The 21,768-nt window shown below is 37.5% G+C and overlaps 1 protein-coding gene across 2 annotated transcripts; it reads left to right on the top strand.

Moving 5' to 3' along the window:
• The first annotated feature begins 1,120 nt into the window (after positions 1-1,120).
• LOC135696330 (maltase-glucoamylase) lies at positions 1,121-21,619 on the top strand. 2 transcript variants are annotated; one of them, XM_065215698.2, is made up of 23 exons: positions 1,121-1,418; positions 3,436-3,621; positions 4,243-4,397; positions 5,483-5,651; positions 6,649-6,745; positions 7,628-7,740; positions 8,524-8,649; positions 8,841-8,972; positions 9,582-9,689; positions 10,333-10,395; positions 10,828-10,941; positions 11,467-11,551; positions 11,827-11,959; positions 12,859-13,027; positions 13,431-13,547; positions 13,968-14,116; positions 15,044-15,128; positions 15,588-15,644; positions 15,848-15,975; positions 16,817-16,905; positions 17,546-17,595; positions 19,298-19,459; positions 20,108-21,619. In XM_065215698.2, exons 1-23 carry the CDS (start codon positions 1,257-1,259, stop codon positions 20,294-20,296), a joined length of 2,838 nt encoding a protein of 945 aa, XP_065071770.2. In that variant the 5' UTR covers positions 1,121-1,256; the 3' UTR covers positions 20,297-21,619. The 2 variants fall into 2 exon arrangements, with proteins under 2 accessions (XP_065071770.2, XP_065071771.2); XM_065215699.2 differs by lacking the exons at positions 1,121-1,418; positions 3,436-3,621 and having other exon boundaries at positions 4,269-4,401.
• Positions 21,620-21,768: the final 149 nt, after the last annotated feature.

Here is a 21,768-nt window from a genome sequence, read left to right as displayed (position 1 = left end):
GTCGCTGATTTTCCTTGACAAAGCTTTGATCACATGGTGTCTAGAGATTGTTCGCTGAAACACTCGGCAGAAGAACCACTGATCAAGATATCAGCTTGCTTTGCTTTGTATCACTTGCAACACAACAGTGCCATCCATCTCAGTTTTAACTGGCGTACCTAAGGCCTGGTTCAAACGTCGCGCTTCTCATGTGCCGAATCTAACTCTGTTTGGAGCGACACTTAAGCATGTTTAGCGCGACTCCCGTTTCAAACGTCGAACGTAATCATGTCGCGCCAAATGGGTTTTAGGATTGTTACATGAAGTATCTTGGTTAAGGCACGCAATCTCAAATATTTGTTTGAAACGCATGCGCCCTCCAAGAAAGAAATGAATTCTGGGCAGGAAAATAAATGAAATATAATTATGCATTGAGTTCGGTACATGACAAGTTCGACGCTTGAAACCGTGCCGTGCTGGAGCCGTGCAGCTCGGTAAGCTCTGTCGATCCAAACTAGTCTGCCGCCCCTAACTAAATCTGCCGTACCAAATTGTTTCAAACGTCGCGCCCCTCATGTACTTAATTCTCGAGTTTGGTTCGGCGCATGAGAAGCGCGACGTTTGAACCAGGCCTAAGGCACTTGCAAATTGATACTATTTGCAGGCCTGCGTTTATTGAAATGTCATCTCTGCACAAAATGAACAAGATCAAGTTTCGATCGTGACAAAGAAAAGTGCCTGATAAAAGGATGGAGATTTTAACAATTATAACAAAATAATTTTAAAAAGCTCTATTGTTTTGCAAAAAAGTGGGGAGATGGGTGTGGACCCCCGGCCCCCCTTCGTTTGAGGCCCTGTATATAAGTCAAAGAAAAGGAGGTCTTTTAAGAACTCTCGGATGAGCTTCGGTACAACACTGAACGAGAGTTGACACCCCACCCCGGGATTTTTTGAGTTGAATGTGTTTTTGGACCTAAACCCAATCTGTTTAACGGCACAGCCCCTTTTGGAAATGGGAACATAAAAACGTTGCTCTTTTTCAACGAGTTTCTTACGATAAATGTTCTCTGCCCAAAAATGCCCTTTTTGAGGCATGGCATGTCGTGAAGCTTTTCGTCTTTAAAACTTCCGCACTTTGACCAGACGACAATCAAACAGTTGCTTGTGAGTCGGTTGACACAGCGCGCATCGGTTGACACAGGATCGTGTTTACATATTGTCGAGAGAAAGCAGGTCAAGATCCGTTAATTTCTTTCGAATCGATTGTTTTTGACAACATGGACAGTATTTTGGTTTTGCTCTTCAGTGTTTTTCTTGCTTTTTGGTTTGCGAATGCAGTTGATGACAATGAGAGGTTCGACTGCACGCCAGGCATTGAACCCAACGAAGCTACTTGCAGAGGCCGTGGATGTGTTTGGAAAGACTCGCTCAGCAACACAGTAAGTTGGCCTATTTCATTGTTTGTATGTCAGCTTCAATATGGAAAGATAAAATAATATTTCTCTTGATAGGGTGCTGGCTGAAAAATTTGGACTGCAAGAAATTTTCAGAACAAAGTCTCTTCGATATTCTTCGAAATTTTTTAAAAGAGTCATGTTGTATTTTGGTGGCAACCACTCGATGGTTGGTCGGCACTGGGAAGTCCGTTGTGCTTTTTTATAAGAACAATTTATAAAAATTCAAGCCTCGAAATTGGTCAAAAATTTGGAGCAAATTAAGAACAAGCTGAGGTAAAATATTCAATGAAAAAATGAGCGTTGTTCTTGAGGATGTTTATGTCATGATGGTGTATAACCTGTGCTAATGTTAGAAAAAGACAATAATTAAACAATACCCTCTCGTTGTTTTCATGCAGCAAATATTGTCTTGTGCCTGAATTTCTTGAAACTACACCCTAATTATTCAAGAAAAAATAAAAAGCCGCCATACTTAACTTCCATTAATTGTCCTTGTAAAAAAGAGTGTATCAGAAAATGTTGGTGGATTCGAGGCGAAGGTCCAGAAAAAAATCCAAGAAGAATATGACTGGAACAGGGGAGAGGCTGATTGCCACACCCAAGGAAAAATTCTTAAAGTCATGTTCCTTAGATCGGCATAGATTGTTTTTTTTAAGAAAACTTGGCAATACCTTTTCGGTGCTTTCTACTGTTAAATAAATTTTCTACAAAAAGCTTGTGCAGGCAGAGCTTTTAAATAAATATTAAAAAGTAATTTCTCCGATTTTCGCTGCAAGTGTTTAACAAAAAGACAGGTCTTAAGCCCCGTCTACACCATGCAAACTAGCTCAGGCTTTGCCCAGGCTAGATTCGACCCTGAAAACTCAGCCTTCGTGCAGCCCCTTCTGTTTTGCTCACACCATTGAATTGAATTGAATTGGATTGAATTGTAGTTTTGCTGCTTCTCTCCGCCTTCCAATATCTTCCTTTACATGTAACACAGTTCAGGAGAACATTGGCGTATTTGTGGACTTGATCTTGGCCTTTGCTGCCTCTTGAAATTGCCCCAAATATGAAAGATCTAATATATATTTGGTTCAGCCAATGTACACTCTTTTTTTAAGAACGATTTTAAGCGAACATGGGTCTCAAAAGTTATGAACAAGAACAAGCTGGGGCTGAGCTACTGTATAATGTTTTTTTGAATAATGATGTGAAACCCCTTAAAATTGCATCTCAAAAGCGAGGATATTTTGTCATCTAAGGGTGCTTTTTCGGTGAACTTATCGGCAAATAAAGTTTGCCTCATTCACATTATTTTCAAATGAGGCCATCTTAACACACTCCTGAACAAAAGCTAGCGATTGCACTCTTGCCCCGAATAAATTTAGAACGAATAACAAGCAATTCAGCCTCAAATTTTTTAAAAAATTAAAAACAGCCAGCCTGGACTCCAGTCTACTGGTTCTTAAAAAAATAATGTATTTGGATTTCAGATTTTATTCAACCCCTCCTGATATACAAAAATTTACTAAAAAGTTTTATTGCAAAAAAATTACGGGCATCTCGATAAAAATGTGACGTCATCAAAAGTAGTTTCTTTCAATATTTTTTAAGTTTGAGGCGCATAAATCTGAAAGAGCACTATGAAAAAATTTGAAAGATGCAAAATAAGCTTGCATCCTCCATCATATTTCATCCAATTTGAAACATTTTACTACTTTTGGAGGAATTGTGTAGTGGTGCGTATGAAATTACATCAAACATACATATAAATCCCATGATGCCCTTATTTAGTTAACTGAGTGAGATTGCTTGCGACGGGGACTTGGGCTGGTTAGCACCAGATATTTCTTGCTTTCTTTGTTTCTTTCCTGTACAGTGTATGAACAGTTATCACATCCGGTACCAGGAAACATATTTGAAGTCTTATATTTTTTAAGTTCACTTTTCTTTTTGATGAAAAATGAGGTTCAGGTTTAGTATTCGTGAGAATAATGCAACTTTGTTCTATTTTTAGACTGGTGTTCCCAAGTGTTTCTTCCCAACCAGCTATGGGTACAATGCGACTTCAAGGATCATGCGTACATCGTTTGGCAAGTACGTCATCCGACTTCAACGCATCCAGACACCCCAGATCTACACTGATCACTCCGAGAAGGTCTTCGTCGTTATCCATTCATACACGAGTCATTTGCGTATCAAGGTAATGCCAACTGCGAATAAAAAATATTGTTCTACAGACCATATTATGTAGTGTGTCAGACAAACTCTGTTTTTGTCAGACTAATTTCAGCAAACACTGGTTTTGAAGCCTATGCAAACCCTTTTGTATCGAGCCTTTGGGGTTATTAAAAGTGAAAAATTATAATAATGATGATAATAATAACAGCCACGAAAGGGTTGGGCACTACAAAAGCTCTTTTAGCTTCCCTCTCTTATCCACCCATCCCCACATTTTTAAGCCCTTATTTGTATACCTCATGAGCCCTTTCAAAGTCTGAAAAACAGACAATTTTCTTCTCTAATCAAACTGCATAGAGGTGAAAATATATATCAAAATATGTTCATTATATGTAGCAAAATGGAAAATTGATTAAAAGGAAGATCTGAAATTGAAATCTCGCGCACGCAGTTAGAATACGGCTAAGGCCAACTGTTTTTGACTTCCCCTCTTTGCTCACCAATATAATTCGCATTAAAAAACTTTTTACTTTCTAATTTGTATGTTTTAATTTAAAGTTGATTTAGATAACGCCCATTTCATACGGCAAAAATTTTATATAAAAAACTTACTCGGATTCAAGGTTTCGTTTTTCTCTTCAAGATTGTAACGTTGCCCGCACGTTATGAAGTACCGGTTACTTTGTTCGAAGGAATGGAAACAGAGCCTATAAACAAGGACAATGAAATTTACACAGTAGACATGAACCGGACACCTTTTGGGTTAATCGTCAAGAGAACAAAGACAAACAGGCCGTTGCAAGTATACTTTTATCGTCTTGTTTGGTACAGTAAATGTATGGATCGTCGCTAGACATTTTTAAGACCATCCCTTATAATAGCAATAACTATAAGGTGCGACAGATTTGCGTTCGATGTGCCTGTCCGTTACGGCAAATTACGCGGTCAGAGGCCTACTTACGCTCTCAAACTTCGAGACTGGTGATCTCCAAGAAAACTGAGTAGTCTAATTTCAGGAAAACATTTTCATGAAAATTGGAGACATTTCAATCTTCGAGTAGATGTCTGCTTGTGTAAGAGGCTTTTAAGTTAATGCCCTTTGCAAAATGTAGAAGAAGTAAAATCACTCTCTAAAACATTCTGTTTCATTTTGCCATTTGTACTGTGTGGCGACGGTTATGCCATTTTAAGACTATTTCACATATTTGTGCCATACCGTAAATAAATTCCAGTACGTGATTTGCTTTTTATCCTTTCTGACTTAGGGGACTGCCTAAAATCATTTAAAGGCAAACTTTTTTGATAAAAATCTCTCTTCAGCTGTGGTAGGCTAGGCAGTGGCGTAGATAGAGGAAGGGTCATCGGGGGCTAAACTGCTATTTTTAGCTAAGCTAAACCCCCTGTAAAGCTAAACTGCTATTTTGTCAGAAAACTGCTGATCTTGTCGGAAACATAACTTGGTTGTCTATTTTATATCCAACTGTTACAGTTTGTGAGGAATTGAATTTCAAGCTTAATATAACATAAGATTATCTGAATTCATAAGAAAAGTTTTTTATTTCAGTTCTGATGTCGTTATGTTATGTGCAAACATATTAGATTTTTTTAGAAAATTTAAATTCCTCGCCCCTCCTATGAATATTCCTTTCTACGCCATTCAGGCTAGGGTCTGATAAAAGCCCTTTTGATATAGGATGTTACCCTCCCTTGGGAAAGGATACCCTTTTCTCGAAATGAGATAGATTTCGTTGAATCTAGATTCAACTGTATGGCAATAAATTTTGCCTCCCTCGCCCCTTGTCGGAATTTCCAGCACTCGGGAGCTTCGCAGTATTGCTTACATATCCCTTGCTCTAGAATATGTATCTCCTTTTTTCCACAAGGTTTGATTCATCTGCTGGTCCACTAATTTTTGCTGATCAGTTTCTACAAATGTCTACAAAACTACCAAGCAAGTACATTTACGGTTTTGGTGAACATGAGCACGAGAGCTTTCTTCATGACGTCAATTGGAAAACATACGGAATGTTCTCAAGGGACCAGTACCCAAAGGTATGCAAGAAAAAATAAAAAAAGCGTCAATAATGACCTTATCAAAATTCTTAGATATTTGTAAATAATATGAAATATTTTTGCATTCAAAACTTGAAATCAAGGACTACAAGGTAAAATATCTGCCTAATGTCTTGGAACACTAACAGCATTTTTTAACTCATATTTGCTGTTTCCCTTTCTCTTTCAGTCAATGTTGAACTATGCTTTATAGAAACCCACTATTCGAACGTAACCTGTATTTTTGAAACTAGGATGGCTGAGGTGTGTTTCAATAACATTTGGGGGGAGGGTCAACTCACCTATTTCTGTCGGCGTGAATTGAAAAACGATCGATAACTGACTGAATTTGATCAGGCGTTTCAAGAACTTTCGGCAAATTTGAATTTTTGCGTAAGCGTATGACTGAAACTGTTTTTGCAATGTCTCAACATAGTCAATGCTCTAAAGTATTAAAATTTGTCGGAATGCTTACCTGCTATTATAATTTATATTTTTTAACCTTCTACCGTTTGCATTTATCTGTACCGCTGTACATGGAGATCTAGTTGTCTTTGACTCAGTTGTTCTTAGCACATGCTTCACAATATTATTGGGTTTTTAAGGGAAAACACAGAAAATTGTTCTTGACAGCAAATTTTGAATAAGCGTTGATAAACTAAAAAATGCACAGAGACTTCTTAGTTATGTTACCTTGGAAAAGTAAACCATTGCCTGAAGACTGTAGTTTGTGACGATGAACGTATAGAACTTCTGAGGCACTGACTTTGCCGAGTAGTTACCCTGCTTATTAAAGAGCTGAGCTACGTAGACATAGGATTCAAGCTCCTACATCCTTATCTTTTCAAAATACAATTGAATTTCATTATATTATCTTTCGTTGTGTATTCCTGTTCTCAGAATTGATCCATCTTTCTTTTTGATATTTCTTTGTGAAAAATCCTTCAAAGAGTTGTTGTTTATACATTCCCTTGTCATTCACGATTACTCCTGGTAGCCCAATGCGAATTTGTATGGCCACCACCCGTTTCACATGGTGATGGAAGAAGATGGCAATGCTCATGGTATTCTTCTACTCAACAGCAATGCAATGGGTTGGTTCATTTCTTCATCAATGTAACACTTAATCCATGCAAGACTGTGATAGTCCTTGAATGATGGTCTTTGTTCCTTGTCTAAAATATTATAAAATATTATCGGCGTTCTGTTGGCATCATCCAGAGGCGGCGCCAGAAATCTTCCGACAGAGGGGCTGGAGCTTCCGACAGGGGGGCTAAAATGACTAAAATAAGCAGTTTTCGTACGTTATTTTGTCAAATTTGCTCCGACAATAACCCAAAATTTCTTTCGATGGGGAGCTGGATGCTTCCGACGGAGGGGCTGTAGCCCCCTAGCCCTCCCCTGGCGCCACCACTGGTATCATCAATCGGCGCGATGTTGCAGAAACAACCGGCCTTTGCAACATTGCATCAGCGTCGTATATATAAAATATTAGGTTATACGTCTACCAAATATGGGTGTTTTTCGAATTTTAGAAGAATTTACTGACAATAGTTTCCAGAGTCTAACAACTACTATACCCTTTGCTAAATTTTTAATCTTTTTTGCAAATTCATATTATTTTCGATCTTTTAAGAGGGAATAATTCTGTAAAATCCCCTCCCCAATCACGAATTTGACTACCTCCTATATTTGTAAAAAAAGTGGCTCATGTCAATATATTTTGTCTAGATTTTACATTTCGCTGTAATCCTTTGTTGCCATTTTCCAATCTCTTTTGCCGAAACAAAACCTATTTAACCTCATTTTATCCTATCATACCCTTTTTACCCTAATTGACTCCCATTTTAGCCTATTCTACCCTTTTTACCCCTATTTTACTCTAATTTACCCTACTTCACCCTATTACACCCTATTTTACTCTAATTTACTTTCTTTCTCAGAAAATAAAGAACATGGTATGTTTTTTTCTGTAGATGTTACGTTACAGCCCTTGCCAGCGCTTACCTATCGTACAATTGGTGGAGTTTTGGATTTCTACATGTTTTTTGGTCCAACGCCCGAAGATGTGGTGAAGCAGTATACCTTGGTGAGTTTAAGATACTATCGGAGTTAATAACTAGAACTACAGTCAGAAAAAAGCAAAAGCGACATTGGAGAAAGCATATTTCACCAAAAGGAGATAACTGTGTATCGTTCTTAGTCGGAAAAAAGCACACTCTAGTGCGTTTGGTCTTACACTAATCACAATATCAAACATTAGATAGCAGCCTAAATGCAGGTCTGAATAAAAATACATTACCAGATGGGGATCGAGAGCGTTTGATTAGTGCGTTTGATTGGCTCCTTTTTTGACCAATCAGCGGTCGCTATCCGCCCAAATAGTTGAAGAACCCAAAAGAGACAAAATAAGAAATCTTTCTTTTGTCTATTGATGAATGACATTGCCAGTTGAGAAAGGGGCATAAGCTTTTTCTTCCTCTTGCGTACAAAACTGACTGTAATTTTTCTATTGTAAAAGAATCGCGTAAAAATAACGTACATTCTGGCACTGGTTGATAAAACCAGAGATAATCATGAATATTGGAGAATGTAGACTAGAATATATTGCGTGCTTTTGAGAAACAAAAACATCTGTACCACACAGTACGTGATTAAGGGTAACTTTTTTGTGAAGATTGTAAGGAAAGAGTTCTCAAAGTTTAACAAACAGTCAATTATAGGAAGATGTGCTACTGGCTAAATAAAGTTTTCCTGAACTGTCTAATATTTTCTTGCAATTTAAGGCTTTACTTTTTATTGACATGCTTTCGTATTTTTTCTAAAGATGTTTACCTTTCAAAGCTTTTTAAAACTATTTTGATTGTTTTAGGCTGTTGGTAGGCCTTTTATGCCGCCATATTGGAGTCTTGGATTTCAGCTATGCCGATGGGGATACAACAGTTTGGAGCGTGTTAAGAACATAACGCAAAAGATGAGAGAATATGACATCCCACAGGTAACTTGAAGTCCACTTATCACGTATTTGCATGTGTTTGCACCGATGTTACTCACTCGTTAACCTTTATTGTCTTTTTTGCCTTCAATACCAAAAAAGTTTTACTCTATCAAGTAAATTCTGCTATGCCTGTATGATAGATTCTCTTGAGAAACACTGAAAGAAAATTCATGCAAAGTCGTCTTTTTTAGGACGTTCAATATGGTGATATTGATCACATGGATAGGCACGTTGATTTTACATTTAACAAGGAAAAGTACGCAGGCTTGCCTGAGTTTGTCCGTGCAATCAAGAATGATGGTCTCAGGTACATAATCATTTTGGTAAGTATGTCTTCGAATGCAATTCGATGCAAGAAATGTCGCCCTGAAGAAAAATGAGCATCCCTTTTACTGAAAGTATTGAGCAACAGAGTATTCGGATTTTCCTATTCCAAATGGCTATGTGGTTTCTTTTGTAAATTGTTATAGTTGCGATATTTTATGACATTTTCATGGCGCTTTGAAGTGCTTGTAAAATCCTCTTTGTATTTTGACAAAAAGAAGAAGGAAGTTTTATACTCAAGCCAGGTAGCAAATAGACATGCATTCTCAAAGGCATGCTTACAAGGCCTTCTGCAAAGATCTATCGGTCATCAAAGTGCTATTTGTCAAAGTTTGATCGAAATACAGGTATTCCTTTGAATTTCAATCCTCAGACGCAATACTTATCGCAAGAAGGCAAAACGGGTGCTCTTTTTCGGTTGTCTTAGAATCAAACGTTTTATTGCTCTCTTTTCTGTGTCCCTGTTGCATGACTTTTTTCCGGAAAATGTTTATGAATACCCTAAAATTGGCTGATTTGAAATTTTTCCTTAAGAAGAGTTTCCAACACAAAATCGTTTTTCAAGCTTGTAATCATGAAAGACTCTGCATGAAGTCTCTATATTTCAGGACCCAGCTATAAGTGCCAATGAGACAAAGCCATACAATGCATATGACTATGGTGTTCAAGATGACGTATTCATGAAGAATGAGGACGGGACAACACTTTTTGGGAAGGTGAGATTTCGAATCAGATTGATCAAGGAGTCGTTACAGGCAGAGATCTGATTTTACGTACATGTCCAGAAGCAATGGAGAATGCCTTTTTCCTTCCATGGTTTTGTTGCGTAAGGCGGATTCATGCTGCATGCTGCTGTTTTGAAACAATGCCATTGACTGGCCTGGCAATTCTTCTTTCTGAACAGTTTCTTTTGAAAATTAAGTGGCATTAGAAAATCAGTTGGTTAGCTGCAGATTTCTGCCCCATTCTGCAGCGTCGTAAACTAAATAATCAGCATGCATTTACAAGCAAACAAACCCACAAAACGGGCCCTCGGCTAAATTGTCAAGGCATAATTTTAGATACGGTCAAAAGTTGCCTTTTTCATATGGGGCTATTTTACCTGAATGCGTATATGATATTTGTTCCCTATACTCAACTCAGTTTCCGAAACCGTTAAGGTCTGTCCATGCTTAGTGCTCTATGTCACGCTTAAGTAAACTGTTTTAGAAGATTTCTCATATATAGAAATATACAAATTTGAAAGGCTTCATTTCAAGAGCCATTCAAGGCAGGTGGACCGTGCTCAAGACTCCGCTGGCCTATCGAAGAAAGCACATTTCAAAATTCCTTTGGAGCATATTCCTTTGCTTTTTTCAGGTTTGGCCATACTACCCTAATGTTACTATTGGAATTGATTACAACTGGGAGAATCAGACAAAGGTAGAGCCTTTTTGGTTTTCTAGGATTATTCTGAATTTTCAGGAGACTCGATTATTTGTATATGAAACATTGCGTGGAATCACTTTGAATTATTCTCAGGTAGACGCTGTTTCCCCTTCTCCGCTTCCCTTTTCTATATTCACACTCGAATTTATGTGGCTCTGTTACCCAGGGTAGTGGTCCCGAAAAGCTAATCTGAGGTTTCCCAAAACAAACTGACGTTCCCACATAGCTTTTTGATGATAGTTTTATCTACTGGACTATTTGGCTGAGTAATGATCCGATCTCATAAAACTTAATATAGAACCTTGTACCCCCCCCCCCCCATTTTGAAATGTCGACCAAATCTTTTCTTTGGCTTTTATCCATCATTTTTTATCTTATTGGTCACCCTGTTAAGCCTTATTAATGTTTTTTATTCCTTCCTTCAAGTTCTTCAGAGCCTACGCCGCCTTTCCAGATTGGACTCATGCCAACGCAACAAAATATTGGAGTAAATTAGTGGACGAACATCGATCTGTTATCAGATTTGACGGTCTTTGGGTGGTGAGTTTTGCCTAACAACGTGATTTTTGTGGTCCACCTTTTCATTTTATACACATGATTATTAGTAATAAAGACTGGCTAATGGAATGGTATGCTTGTTCTCAATACTGCACGAAACACGCAGGCAGGGAGCTTTTAGAGGCTTTAACTGGGGAAGTTTTTTATCTTTCACCAGTGGTGGAGGTCTTCAGTCGGAGCAAACTTTGCAGTACACTAGTTCTATGTGGTTAAAATTGCCCTTGCTTGGCCCTTCTCCATCTCGGGGTTCTCTGTTTATGCAAGTTGACAAAGAGTGATATTCATGGTAAGTTTTCAGTAGACAATGTTGACATAGCATGATATTTACCATGATAATTTGGCTTTGCTTATAAAACTGCCAATAGGCTTTATCAGCATTGAATCTGCCTCTAGAAAAGCACGATGGGATGCATGAAGCAGCTAATACAAGAAAAAGCCCTTCTTCTAAACCTTACCCTATCATTTACCGACAGTTTTCTTCTTTGTTTTTGGTATTCTCTTATTTAGGACATGAACGAGCCTGCAAATTTTATCACCGGTCGTGTTCAAGGTTGTCCCAACAACACAATGGAGCATCCGCCATATTGGCCAAGTAAGAAAACACTTGTGTATTGCCATCTCATGAGCGCAAACGCAAGCAAAATTCTACGTTTTGATGAAATTATCGTAAATAATCTTTCCTATTAGGTAAAACTCATTATTTCTCTTACACTATAGACGGTACTTATTATTCATTATAATGTCAATTTAGAATCTCTGCCGTAGTTTGTTCCTCAATCAAGAAATCTGTTATCATTCCTAGTTAATTCATTTCTGTTAAATTCATATTATTGCCTGTTGCTTTTCAAATCAATGTTTCTATTTCAGCTTTGGTAGCAGAGTCTAAACCCAAAACCCTTGCAGAAAAAAGCACTTGCATGAGTGCAAAGAGCTACCTTGGTAAAAAACAATACAATTCACACAGCCTCTACGGCCTAATGCAAGCAAAGGCGACATTCGAGTCAGTAGATATGTTCATATTTTGATCATTTTCAAACGTAGCCAGTGGTGAATTTTCAAACGCAATAGCGTTAAAACTACCGGGAACTGCAGAATTAGACAAGCAGCTCTGCCTTACAATTTATTCTGTATTCTGATTGATTTAAATTCAATCCAGTGATTCATTACTTTGTTGCTATCATCAAGCCATTGTATTGACCAGCCGGACCTAGGCTTTGCAATTAAGTAATTTTGGACGCGAAATTGCCGAGGAGCATTCGCATCTTACTTTGCACCCTTATAGTTTGGGGGACTTTGGGTGACCCCATTCTTTATGTTGTCTCTTTTCTGCCTGAATCACAAACTATTGCATGAGGCAAGACAACATGTATATTGATAGATCGTTTCATAATGTTTTCTGTTGTTCCTTAATAAGATGTCTTGCAGTATCGTGCTTTTGTCCCCATTTCATGTCCAACCAGCAAGAAAATTAAGAAAGAATGTATCTTGGATATATTTTGAGTAGGTTTCTTCAGAACATTTTTGTAGGAAAAAGATAGAGCTGTAAGGTACAGCTATTTCAATCTTGGATTAAAATCTTTGTATTTACTTCTGCCTAGCTTCCGAGGGTAGGTTTCAAGACATTGCGAAGCTATGCCTATCGAGTAGTGTCTTTGTCCTACCTCCCGTTTTGACCACACCTCGTGGTTCCTACAGCTGGAATTGCAGAGAGCTGGCAATCCTCTCTTTCTTAGTAAAAGTCTGGCCATTTCAGTGACTCGAGCACAGACGCTTGGATCTATACCTATGGTAAATTACATTATCATTACTGGCTTGTACCATCCAACTTGATTACTAGAGAGGTTATATAGTGTAAATTGAAAGAGCCTCTTGTATTATACTGATTTTCTGCTTCAACAGAGCCCTGAACACAACGCAAGGCACGAGACCATTCGTCCTTACTAGGTCATCCTATCCGTCTGCCGGGAAATACGCTGGCCATTGGCTTGGTGACAATCTAAGCGCGTGGGGTCAGATGCACAAGTCAATAATCGGAATGCTTGAGTTCGGCCTGTTTGGAATACCCTATGTGAGTTGACTGCCAAAACGATCGATATGATATTTTGATCCTTCTGAGTTTATTCATGAATAAGACAACAATCCTTATTATTAAGAGGCCCAGCTGATCAGCTTCAGTTATCTGGAATTTTAATAAACCTAGCATTGAGTAATACTTTGAAATATGCTCAACCTTCTTGGCAAATGGAAAAAACGTGCCACAATGAAGGCATGATTGAGTTATCAAAAAAGCAAGCAAGGAGGCACAAAGAATGATTCACCTTATTTATGCAAGATAATTGCTCATTGTATCAAGAGAGGTTAGGCATGTCTTTATCTTGTTGTGCAACCAGGCTCCTTTCTACCCCCATTTCTTATTTGAATTGCAAATGTTGGTCACCACGCAAAATACAACACATGCTTTTATCCTTCAGATAGGTGCAGACATTTGTGGCTTTAGAGATGATACTACTGAAGCTCTTTGTCGCAGATGGACACAGCTGGGTGCCTTCTATCCGTTTGCTAGGAATCATAATTCTTTCTGGGCAAAGGTTTGTTGAATTTTTTATTATGTGCATCTTCAACTCTCTGGTATTTTTTTATTCGCTTCTACAGAGACATGTAGTGTTTTGAAAAGTGTAAAGGTTTGGATACAATAATGTTTGTCTGCAATCTATGCGAAAGGCTTTTTTGTAGTCTTTTATAAGTCCATAAAAGTCAGATACAGGACTTAGATGACAACAAAATGATATGTATCATAGAAAAGAATGTATACAGCAGTTGCTGCGCTAAATGCTGTTCCTTTCGTCTTTATTTATTTGAAAAGGTGTATTGGCTTACTATATTTTTAAATTTTAGTTATATTCTTAAAATCTTACTAGAAAAGACAAACACCTAAAGTCGGGTAGTCTTTCTAATTGTTTTTTTACCAAAAAACGTTATTTTTCCATAATTTTTTTTGTTATTTTTAGCCTCAAGATCCTCCACATTTTGGTGCTAAGTTTGCTGGAGAAACCCGATATATTTTGCACATTCGCTACACGCTTTTGCCGTACCTATACACTTTATTTTACGATGCACACACAACTGGGGCCACCGTGGTTAGGCCCCTTATGCACGAGTAAGTTGTCTGCTACCTTTTTTACCAATTTTACGTAGTCGCACTTTTCCTTCAATAATCTTCATGAATGCTGCTGCATAACATTTAAGTAATATTAGTTATACAAAGGATCTTGATCCATCAGAACACACTTTTAAAGGATATATATTTCTTTTAAACTGGTATCTTTTGCTAATGCTATTGAGAAGTATTACCCGTGTTATACACATCCAATGTTGTTCGGCAACAAATTATTATCTCTTGGTGAATTATCCCTAGCTTTCACCATAATGATTTAAGAACAAGTTGAGAGCGGCCAAGCCTTGAGGTTTGGCAAAAATGTAAACAGTTAGCTGGAACCTCAACTGATTAGTTCTTATAGAAAAAAAATGTTGCTGGTTTAGATTGAGGAATTGTCCAAACCTTTTTGAGCCAGCATGTCGTCGAGTAACTGAAATCCATGTGCATTCAGCTACAAATACAGCAAACATATTATGGTGAATAGCCTTTTGTTCTGCCCCATGTAGACGTTCAAAATTGCCAAGAAGTTGAAAATTCAAAGCTACATTGAATTAAAAAGATCATTATGGCACTCTTGACACTCTTGCTTCGCGTTAAAGACTACTTGATTTCTATTGCTTTCCGATTATCTTCCACATTACAATGTTTCCCAACCCCTCTCTCTTATTCCAACTCAATTGCATATTATACTTTCCTTTATCCGTTTCTGGGGAATTTGCAACCCCGATATTTCAAACCATCCATTTTTACTAGAAATTTCAGAATAAACGCAGTTGAGAGTTGTTTACAACGTCACGCTGTGCAAATTACTCTGGTGGAGACGATAGGAGTTGCATCTCTCATCATGTAATCGAGGTCACGCGTTGTTTTGATCTGAGGCTACAACTTTTTTTATTTTGATCAATCTTCTTGATTATATATTTCCAGGTTCACAAATGAAATTGAAACGTGGGCTATCGACAAACAGTTCTTGTGGGGATCAGCACTCTTGATTGTACCAGTCTTGGATCAGGTATGCTATTTGTTGATCTGGTTTTATAAGCATTTTATCTCTTACTTTGTGTAGGCCATATTCTCAAAATGACGATTAAGTGTTTGCGCTCTGTCGTATGTTTTTAACAAAGTTCTTATTTGCTCATTTCTGATTAATCCAGAAAGTGGTTAACTTTTCCCTATTTTCAACTCGAAATTGTGTATTTTACTTTGGATCACTAACATTGTAACCGATAACCAGTTGGGTTAATGGATAAAGAGTTTTAGACCGATAAATAAAAAATAGACGTAGGATTCAGGACGACACAGGGCCTTCCCCTATTTTTCAGATACGAATGTAAAATAACTATATGCAGCTCATGGAGATGGGGGGCAGACCCCTTTTTCAAACAGGTGTCGTCCCTTCTTATTTTAAATGCTTCCTACGTCTATGAATGTCAATGATTGTAAGTATAATTTTCCATGTCCCTTTTATTAGGGTGCCACCTCAGTAAAAGCCTATTTCCCAAAGTCTCGTTGGTTCAGCTATTACAACGTAAGTATGAGGTTACTTAAATTACCTTGACTTAAATTAAAGGTTACGGGAGGAGAGGGGATTTCGTTTCTCTTTTTGACTATTTCCAGGCTCTGGCACCCATAGTACCAGGTATCATGGAGGGTGGAACGAAACCCAGATGCCATGGGTCATATATCAACATCTCGAGACTTTATAATCTCTGTTTTGAAATCCTTGTTTAGGGTGAGGAACTTCAAATTGGTGGTGTTCGTCAGTTTGATATGGATGCCCCTGAAAACTTTATCCCGTTATTTGTTCGTGGTGGATTCACGATCCCAACGCAAGAACCTGCCAACAATACGATGTTCAGGTAAATCAGGTTTTCTATTCCCTTTTTCTACACGAGTCTCAGGTAGCAATCATTTTGAGGCTAACGTGGTAATAACAGAAATGTCAGCCGAGTCCAGAAAACTAGGTAGACCCCTGCCTATCCACCAGGCGAGTAGGTGAAAACGGAAGAATTTTAGTTACCTAGTTCAGGTCCTGCCCTGTTTTCATTGTTATTTTATGAAAGATTTCATTTTGAAGTTTTGACCAATAAAGATGTAACCACGGCTCCTTCTAGACTCCTTCAAAAAAATAACGTAAAAAGCTGTTCACAATTCATAGTTACAGACTATTCTATTATTCACAGAGCAATTCGTTAGACACGCAATATAAATAGCAGCAAGAAAGGATATATGATTCCTGCAGTTTTATAAATATGATTTCTTCTTAAGTAAATATTTTAGTTTATAACTCAGAGCAAGTTCTTATGGAAAGTTTTCTCCGCATAGTCCCGGTGAATATTCTTATATGAATAAGCTATCAGACCATATGAACTTATCACGTCTATGACACTTTTTGACACTTCTATGAATGATCAATGAGTGGTGCGTGATAAATAAAAATATAGTCTACTTGATATACATCAAAGTATTCTACTATTTTAATCGTACCAGGAGCTTCTCATGTATACTGATTTGTGATGAATCAGTTGTCGTCTTAATTTCAGTACTGTAATTACTGTCTCAGTTGTTGAAGTATCAGCTGATCAAAGGTAGCAAAAAACCACTGCTTTGCTCATCAATCCTGACGTCGATATAGCAGACTATTTCCAGTAGAGAAGGAAATGTTTAATGTTATTGAAGATGTGATTCATTAATTTTTAGTCGTAAGAATCCTTTTGGACTGTTGATTGCATTAAACGGTGATGGCGATGCTAATGGCTCTTTATTCTGGGATGATGGCGAATCGAAAGGTGAGATCATGTTTGGCGATTGCATTGATTACCCACCCTTTAGGCACAATGCCATAGAGCATTGTTTTTATTAGCTCAAATCGATCAGTGATTGAGTGATTCGCTTGATTCGATCATCGATTGTCTATCTCAATGGTGAAGGCAAATTAATTATTCTGTTGAGTTGAGCTTAGCCTGCGTGCAGACTCTACTGTCTTCAACTCGGCTCGATTTCCTTTTTCCGTTGAGTTGAATTATTATTTTTTTTCTATTCTTCCATTGAGTTGAATTATTAATATATTGGGGCCAAACAATAAATTTTTAATTCAACTCAACGGAAACATAGAAAAAGGAAACAGAGGAGCCAAGTTGAAAACAGTAGAGTCTGCACGCAGGCTAGTTGAGCTACGATAATGTTTAAATTGAATTTATACTTTGATAACAAACTGATTAAATTTTTATGTCTATTTAAACTATCATTGTTGTATTGTTACTTTCAGCGCAATGTTGATATTCAATGCAATGTAGATGCTTAAAAGCAAGCCTTTTTGAGCAGTATTTACAATAGCCAGTTCCCCTGAATATTGCAATTTTGCAATTTTATCTATGATGCAAGTAAATATTTATTTCATGTCACTGAAGAATGAATTCTCTTTTTTAGATACTATTGCGGCTGGTAAATACCTCAAAGTTTCGGTGAGCTTCAGCCAGGTATGGAACTATGTTTCTCACCTTCATTTCACTTCACTTCAAAACAAATTTACAACAAGAAGTATAATGCATTCGTACGTTCATAGTTAACTAGAGACAGCTAGTTTAATGCAATTTTGCTAATAGCACAGTCGCACGCTCGATTTAAAGACGAAAAATCTCTTTGAAAAAAGCAAACATTTAGTAAACTAAAGCTTTTCGTCTGACACTCTTCAGAGTTTAAAACGTCAGAACATAGATCGAAAACTCTACGCTAAGAAATATATATACCCAGTTGTGGATCGAAATAGGCCAATCAGAAACACGAGCACATGACTGTAAAGGTTGACCAATCAGTGCCGCTTGCCTATTAGAATGTTACCAATGGAGTCCTAAGGTGAAAACGAACTCCTTTTGTCTACACAGTAGCGGTCCATATCCAGAACATGTTATTTCAGTTTACATTAAGGAGAAGATAGGAAATTTCTCGGCTGACGTAAAATTTGGTCCTCAAAAGTGCCCGGTCTATCTAAAACTACCCTGGATCGGTAACAGCTCCCTACGTTTTGAAAGCCAAATAAAACAGGCCATAACAAATTGTTTCTTCGCGGTTAACCCACGTGTTGTTTACAGTACAAAAAAGGCCCTTCCGTCCATTCAAAAGGACTGCGTTCCTGCCACAAAAAAAAGTTCTGTTGTGTATGAATTCACGTGCCAGTGTGATTCTGGCTACGTAGGACGCACCACCCAAAGATTGGAGGATAGGATAAAACAACACGTTCCATCTTATATTAGAAACAAAACACATCCCCAAAGAGAACAGCCACTTCGGTCTTGCAAATCCAAAATTACTAATAAAACCTGCGATTCTGCTATCGGGCAGCATTTGCTAGAAAACCCAGATTGTGCAAAAAACTATAATGGCGACATGTTTCGGATTATTGGTAAAGCCCGATCGTCGTTCCACCTAGCAGTTTTAGAATCTATCTACATAAGCACGAAAAAACCGCTACTGTGTAGACAAAAGGAGTTCGTTTTCACCTTAGGACTCCATTGGTAACATTCTAATAGGCAAGCGGCACTGATTGGTCAACCTTTACAGTCATGTGCTCGTGTTTCTGATTGGCCTATTTCGATCCACAACTGGGTATATATATTTCTTAGCGTAGAGTTTTCGATCTATGTTCTGACGTTTTAAACTCTGAAGAGTGTCAGACGAAAAGCTTTAGTTTACTAAATGTTTGCTTTTTTCAAAGCTATTTACAAGTTTTGTACCACCAAAAGATTGTTTTAAAAATCTCTTTAAATGCTAAGAAGAAAGATCGTGAAAACGATGCAAAGCAAACCTGGTCAAAATTTCTAAAGATATTCTTGAAATACGTTGTAGATTTCTTAAGTGTGACGTCATTAGATATCTATTATCAAAATCTTTGCATTTTGACAAGATGGCCTAAAATCACACCATAGAATACTTCTAACTAGGCAAAATATCTTAAAATGAACAAAAAACGGATTACTATTATATTGGCTTGCCTGTTCTCAGGTGACAATGTCTCAGCCGATTAGTAGCACATTCAACTGATTTCGCACAATTAGAGGCATTTCATGATGCTCTTTCTGTTTATGCGATCCAAATTCAAAAGTCCTGAAAATATTTTTTGTGACGTCATCACCTATGATATCTTTGAAAATTGTATTCTCAGTTGGCTTCGTTGTATTTCAGCACCATATAAAATGGGAAGTTGTAAAAAATGGTTATAGCGTTGCAGACAACTTGCATCTGTCGTCTATTAAAGTCATGGGTATTTGTGGCAAAGGCATCGAAAAGCTGCTGGTCAATGAAAAAGTTGAAAACGGAAAGACAACTTTCAATTCGACGAGTCAGGTAGCTATGTGAACCATGAAATTTTTGAAGCTCAGTTCAACTATTTTAATCGTGAATTCAGATAATGCAGTCTTATTAAAGATCCTCAGATTAGGTGGGGGATGAAGTGATTCTTTGCTAATAAGCGGAATGCCTGGGTCGTGTTAGGGTTGGGGTATGGTTGGGGTATGGTTGGGGTAGGGTTTGGGTAGGGTGGGGGTAGGGGTGCGGGAGAGTGCATGGTTTTAAGTAGGTCTTGCTTTAGAATTGAATTGTCACTGATGCTTCATTTGCTAGATTTGTCGACGATTTCATCCATTTGCTGATATCGATCCTTTTTCCCACTATTCTTCATGGATTTACCTACTCACCCAGGTTTCTGAAAAGTATGACATCCTACGCCCTCCTATCGCAAAAGACTTGTGTCTAGCTAAGAACGCCTTGGTGGTTCCGGGTTATGTCAAAGCAGACTGAATAATCACAACTTGCCTATGGTCACCTTATTTCTTGTGAATTGAATTTCGCTTTAAATCATCGCATATAGTTGAAACTTCCTAATTCGACTGGAACTTGTGCCCGCCCTTTCTGTCTGCCTTTAAACAAAATCATAATCCTTGACCTCTATCTGAACTTACGCATGGGACTGAGCACGTGTTCTTTATATTTCAGGTTCTACATATCATGAATCTAAAGCTGCAGCTCACAAAATCGCATAGTTTGAAACTTGAGATGAATATGAAGAATGTCAAATGCCCATATAAAATTCGCAAGACGTACTCCAAAGGAAAGCAAATTTCCTCATCTGTTTTTGCAGTGACTTTAACTACTTTGCTTTGCTTCTTATCAACTCTGTTTTAAATCAAATTCATTTACCCGACACAAATAGAAATCACTTGCAATGGTAGCCTAATATTTACGGCAATATATCGCAAAATAGGTTACCTACTATTGGAGTTGCATGAGTTAAGGCTGCTGTTTTAGCGCAAACGGCTAATAAAGTAGAAAGAATTCCATTAAAAAAAGATTTTAGGTCCCAAAGTTTATTTTTGCATAAGCAACTATTTTTCATTTCATTTTATAATTCTTTATCCACGATATTCTCTTCAGCTTTATCAACGTTACTTGAACATATATGTTGCATAAAAGAATTCCATAATTCCACAAAGCTTAACGAATAATAAATAAACAAATTAGTATTATCTGTAGACATGATTCAGCTGCCCTTCCAGGTGTTAGTAGTTTTAGCTCTTTTTACAAATTTTAGCTTTTAAATGAACTTTGCGATTGTTATTACAGTTTTTGCGATGTGTTTGACAGTTTTTATTTCAAATAAAATGAAGTATGCACATCACATAAAGAATCTTCGAGATGATAAATACAGAAACATTTTTGGCTCACCCAAGTTTGGTATGTGCGAATTTAAGGAATAATAAGATAACTCTAGTCTTTTTTACTTTTCGTTCACTTATCATATCTTGAAAAAATCTTAAGGGGTTGATTAGCTAGCTTCGTAAAACCATCTTATTTCTTCACATACAGTAAAGCATTGATGCCTTCCCCCAGTCAAGGGAGAGTTTTTGTTAGGGAAACCTTAAACCTGGAAAATTACCCAGCTATTAAGGATTTGCAACGTACAATTATCTACAAAGGCAATTTATAAACATGGCTTCAGATACAACAAATTTCGCCAGATAGCAGCAATAACAGACACCATGGAGGCGGGGATGGGGATTAGGCCCCCCTCCCAGTTCTTCCAAGAAGATTCTTAAAACCACACAGAAAATCTACTTGCTCTAAGTTTTAACATTTTTAGGCCCTATCAAGGCTTCCTAATATCCTCAATCTGTAATATGCTCTACGGTCCTGGTAATGGATTTGTAGGGACTGTGGGAATGTGCGAAACTAAGGGAAGAATTAAAGAGTGTTTTTGTCTCCCTACTTATGTTACTTTTATCTTCTACATACAAACACCTCCACGAAAACAGATGTCAATACAAACGCCCATTGCAGTTCCACCCTTGAAGTTCCATTAATGAAGAAACTGCACTAGGGAGAACGATTTACCCATGAATGAACTCAACATGTCTCAAAATTTGCTATTGTAAAGTTTAGTCTGATTTTAGTAGAAATTCATTGTTTTATGTGCGATTTCATGTTTTTATCAACATGAATCAAAGCATATTTGTTGATTTTATTTTTGGTTGAAACTGATTCAGCAAAATCGACCTGGTCTGGTCTGGGACACGACCCTGAAATAGTTTTTCAATGCCAAATAACATTTTACATAAAAAATTTTTGAAAACAAGGTCGAACACTGAGAGAAGTCTTAC

The sequence above is a fragment of the Rhopilema esculentum genome, chromosome 14, assembly GCF_057945365.1.
Source record: "Rhopilema esculentum isolate cy_ngs chromosome 14, ASM5794536v1, whole genome shotgun sequence".
NCBI classification, from domain to species: Eukaryota; Metazoa; Cnidaria; class Scyphozoa; order Rhizostomeae; family Rhizostomatidae; genus Rhopilema; species Rhopilema esculentum.
This window is presented reverse-complemented; position numbering and strand designations above follow the sequence as displayed.

What these genes read in the sequence shown, in the direction of transcription:
- LOC135696330 (XM_065215698.2), top strand. Translation starts at nt 1,257, where the DNA reads ATGGACAGTATTTTGGTTTTGCTCTTCAGTGTTTTTCTTGCTTTTTGG. An exon ending in GCATCCGCCATATTGGCCAA is followed by an intron (nt 11,552 to 11,826) that starts GTAAGAAAACAC and finishes TTTCTATTTCAG; the next exon opens with CTTTGGTAGCAGAGTCTAAA. An exon ending in GTTGGTTCAGCTATTACAAC is followed by an intron (nt 15,645 to 15,847) that starts GTAAGTATGAGG and finishes ATCCTTGTTTAG; the next exon opens with GGTGAGGAACTTCAAATTGG.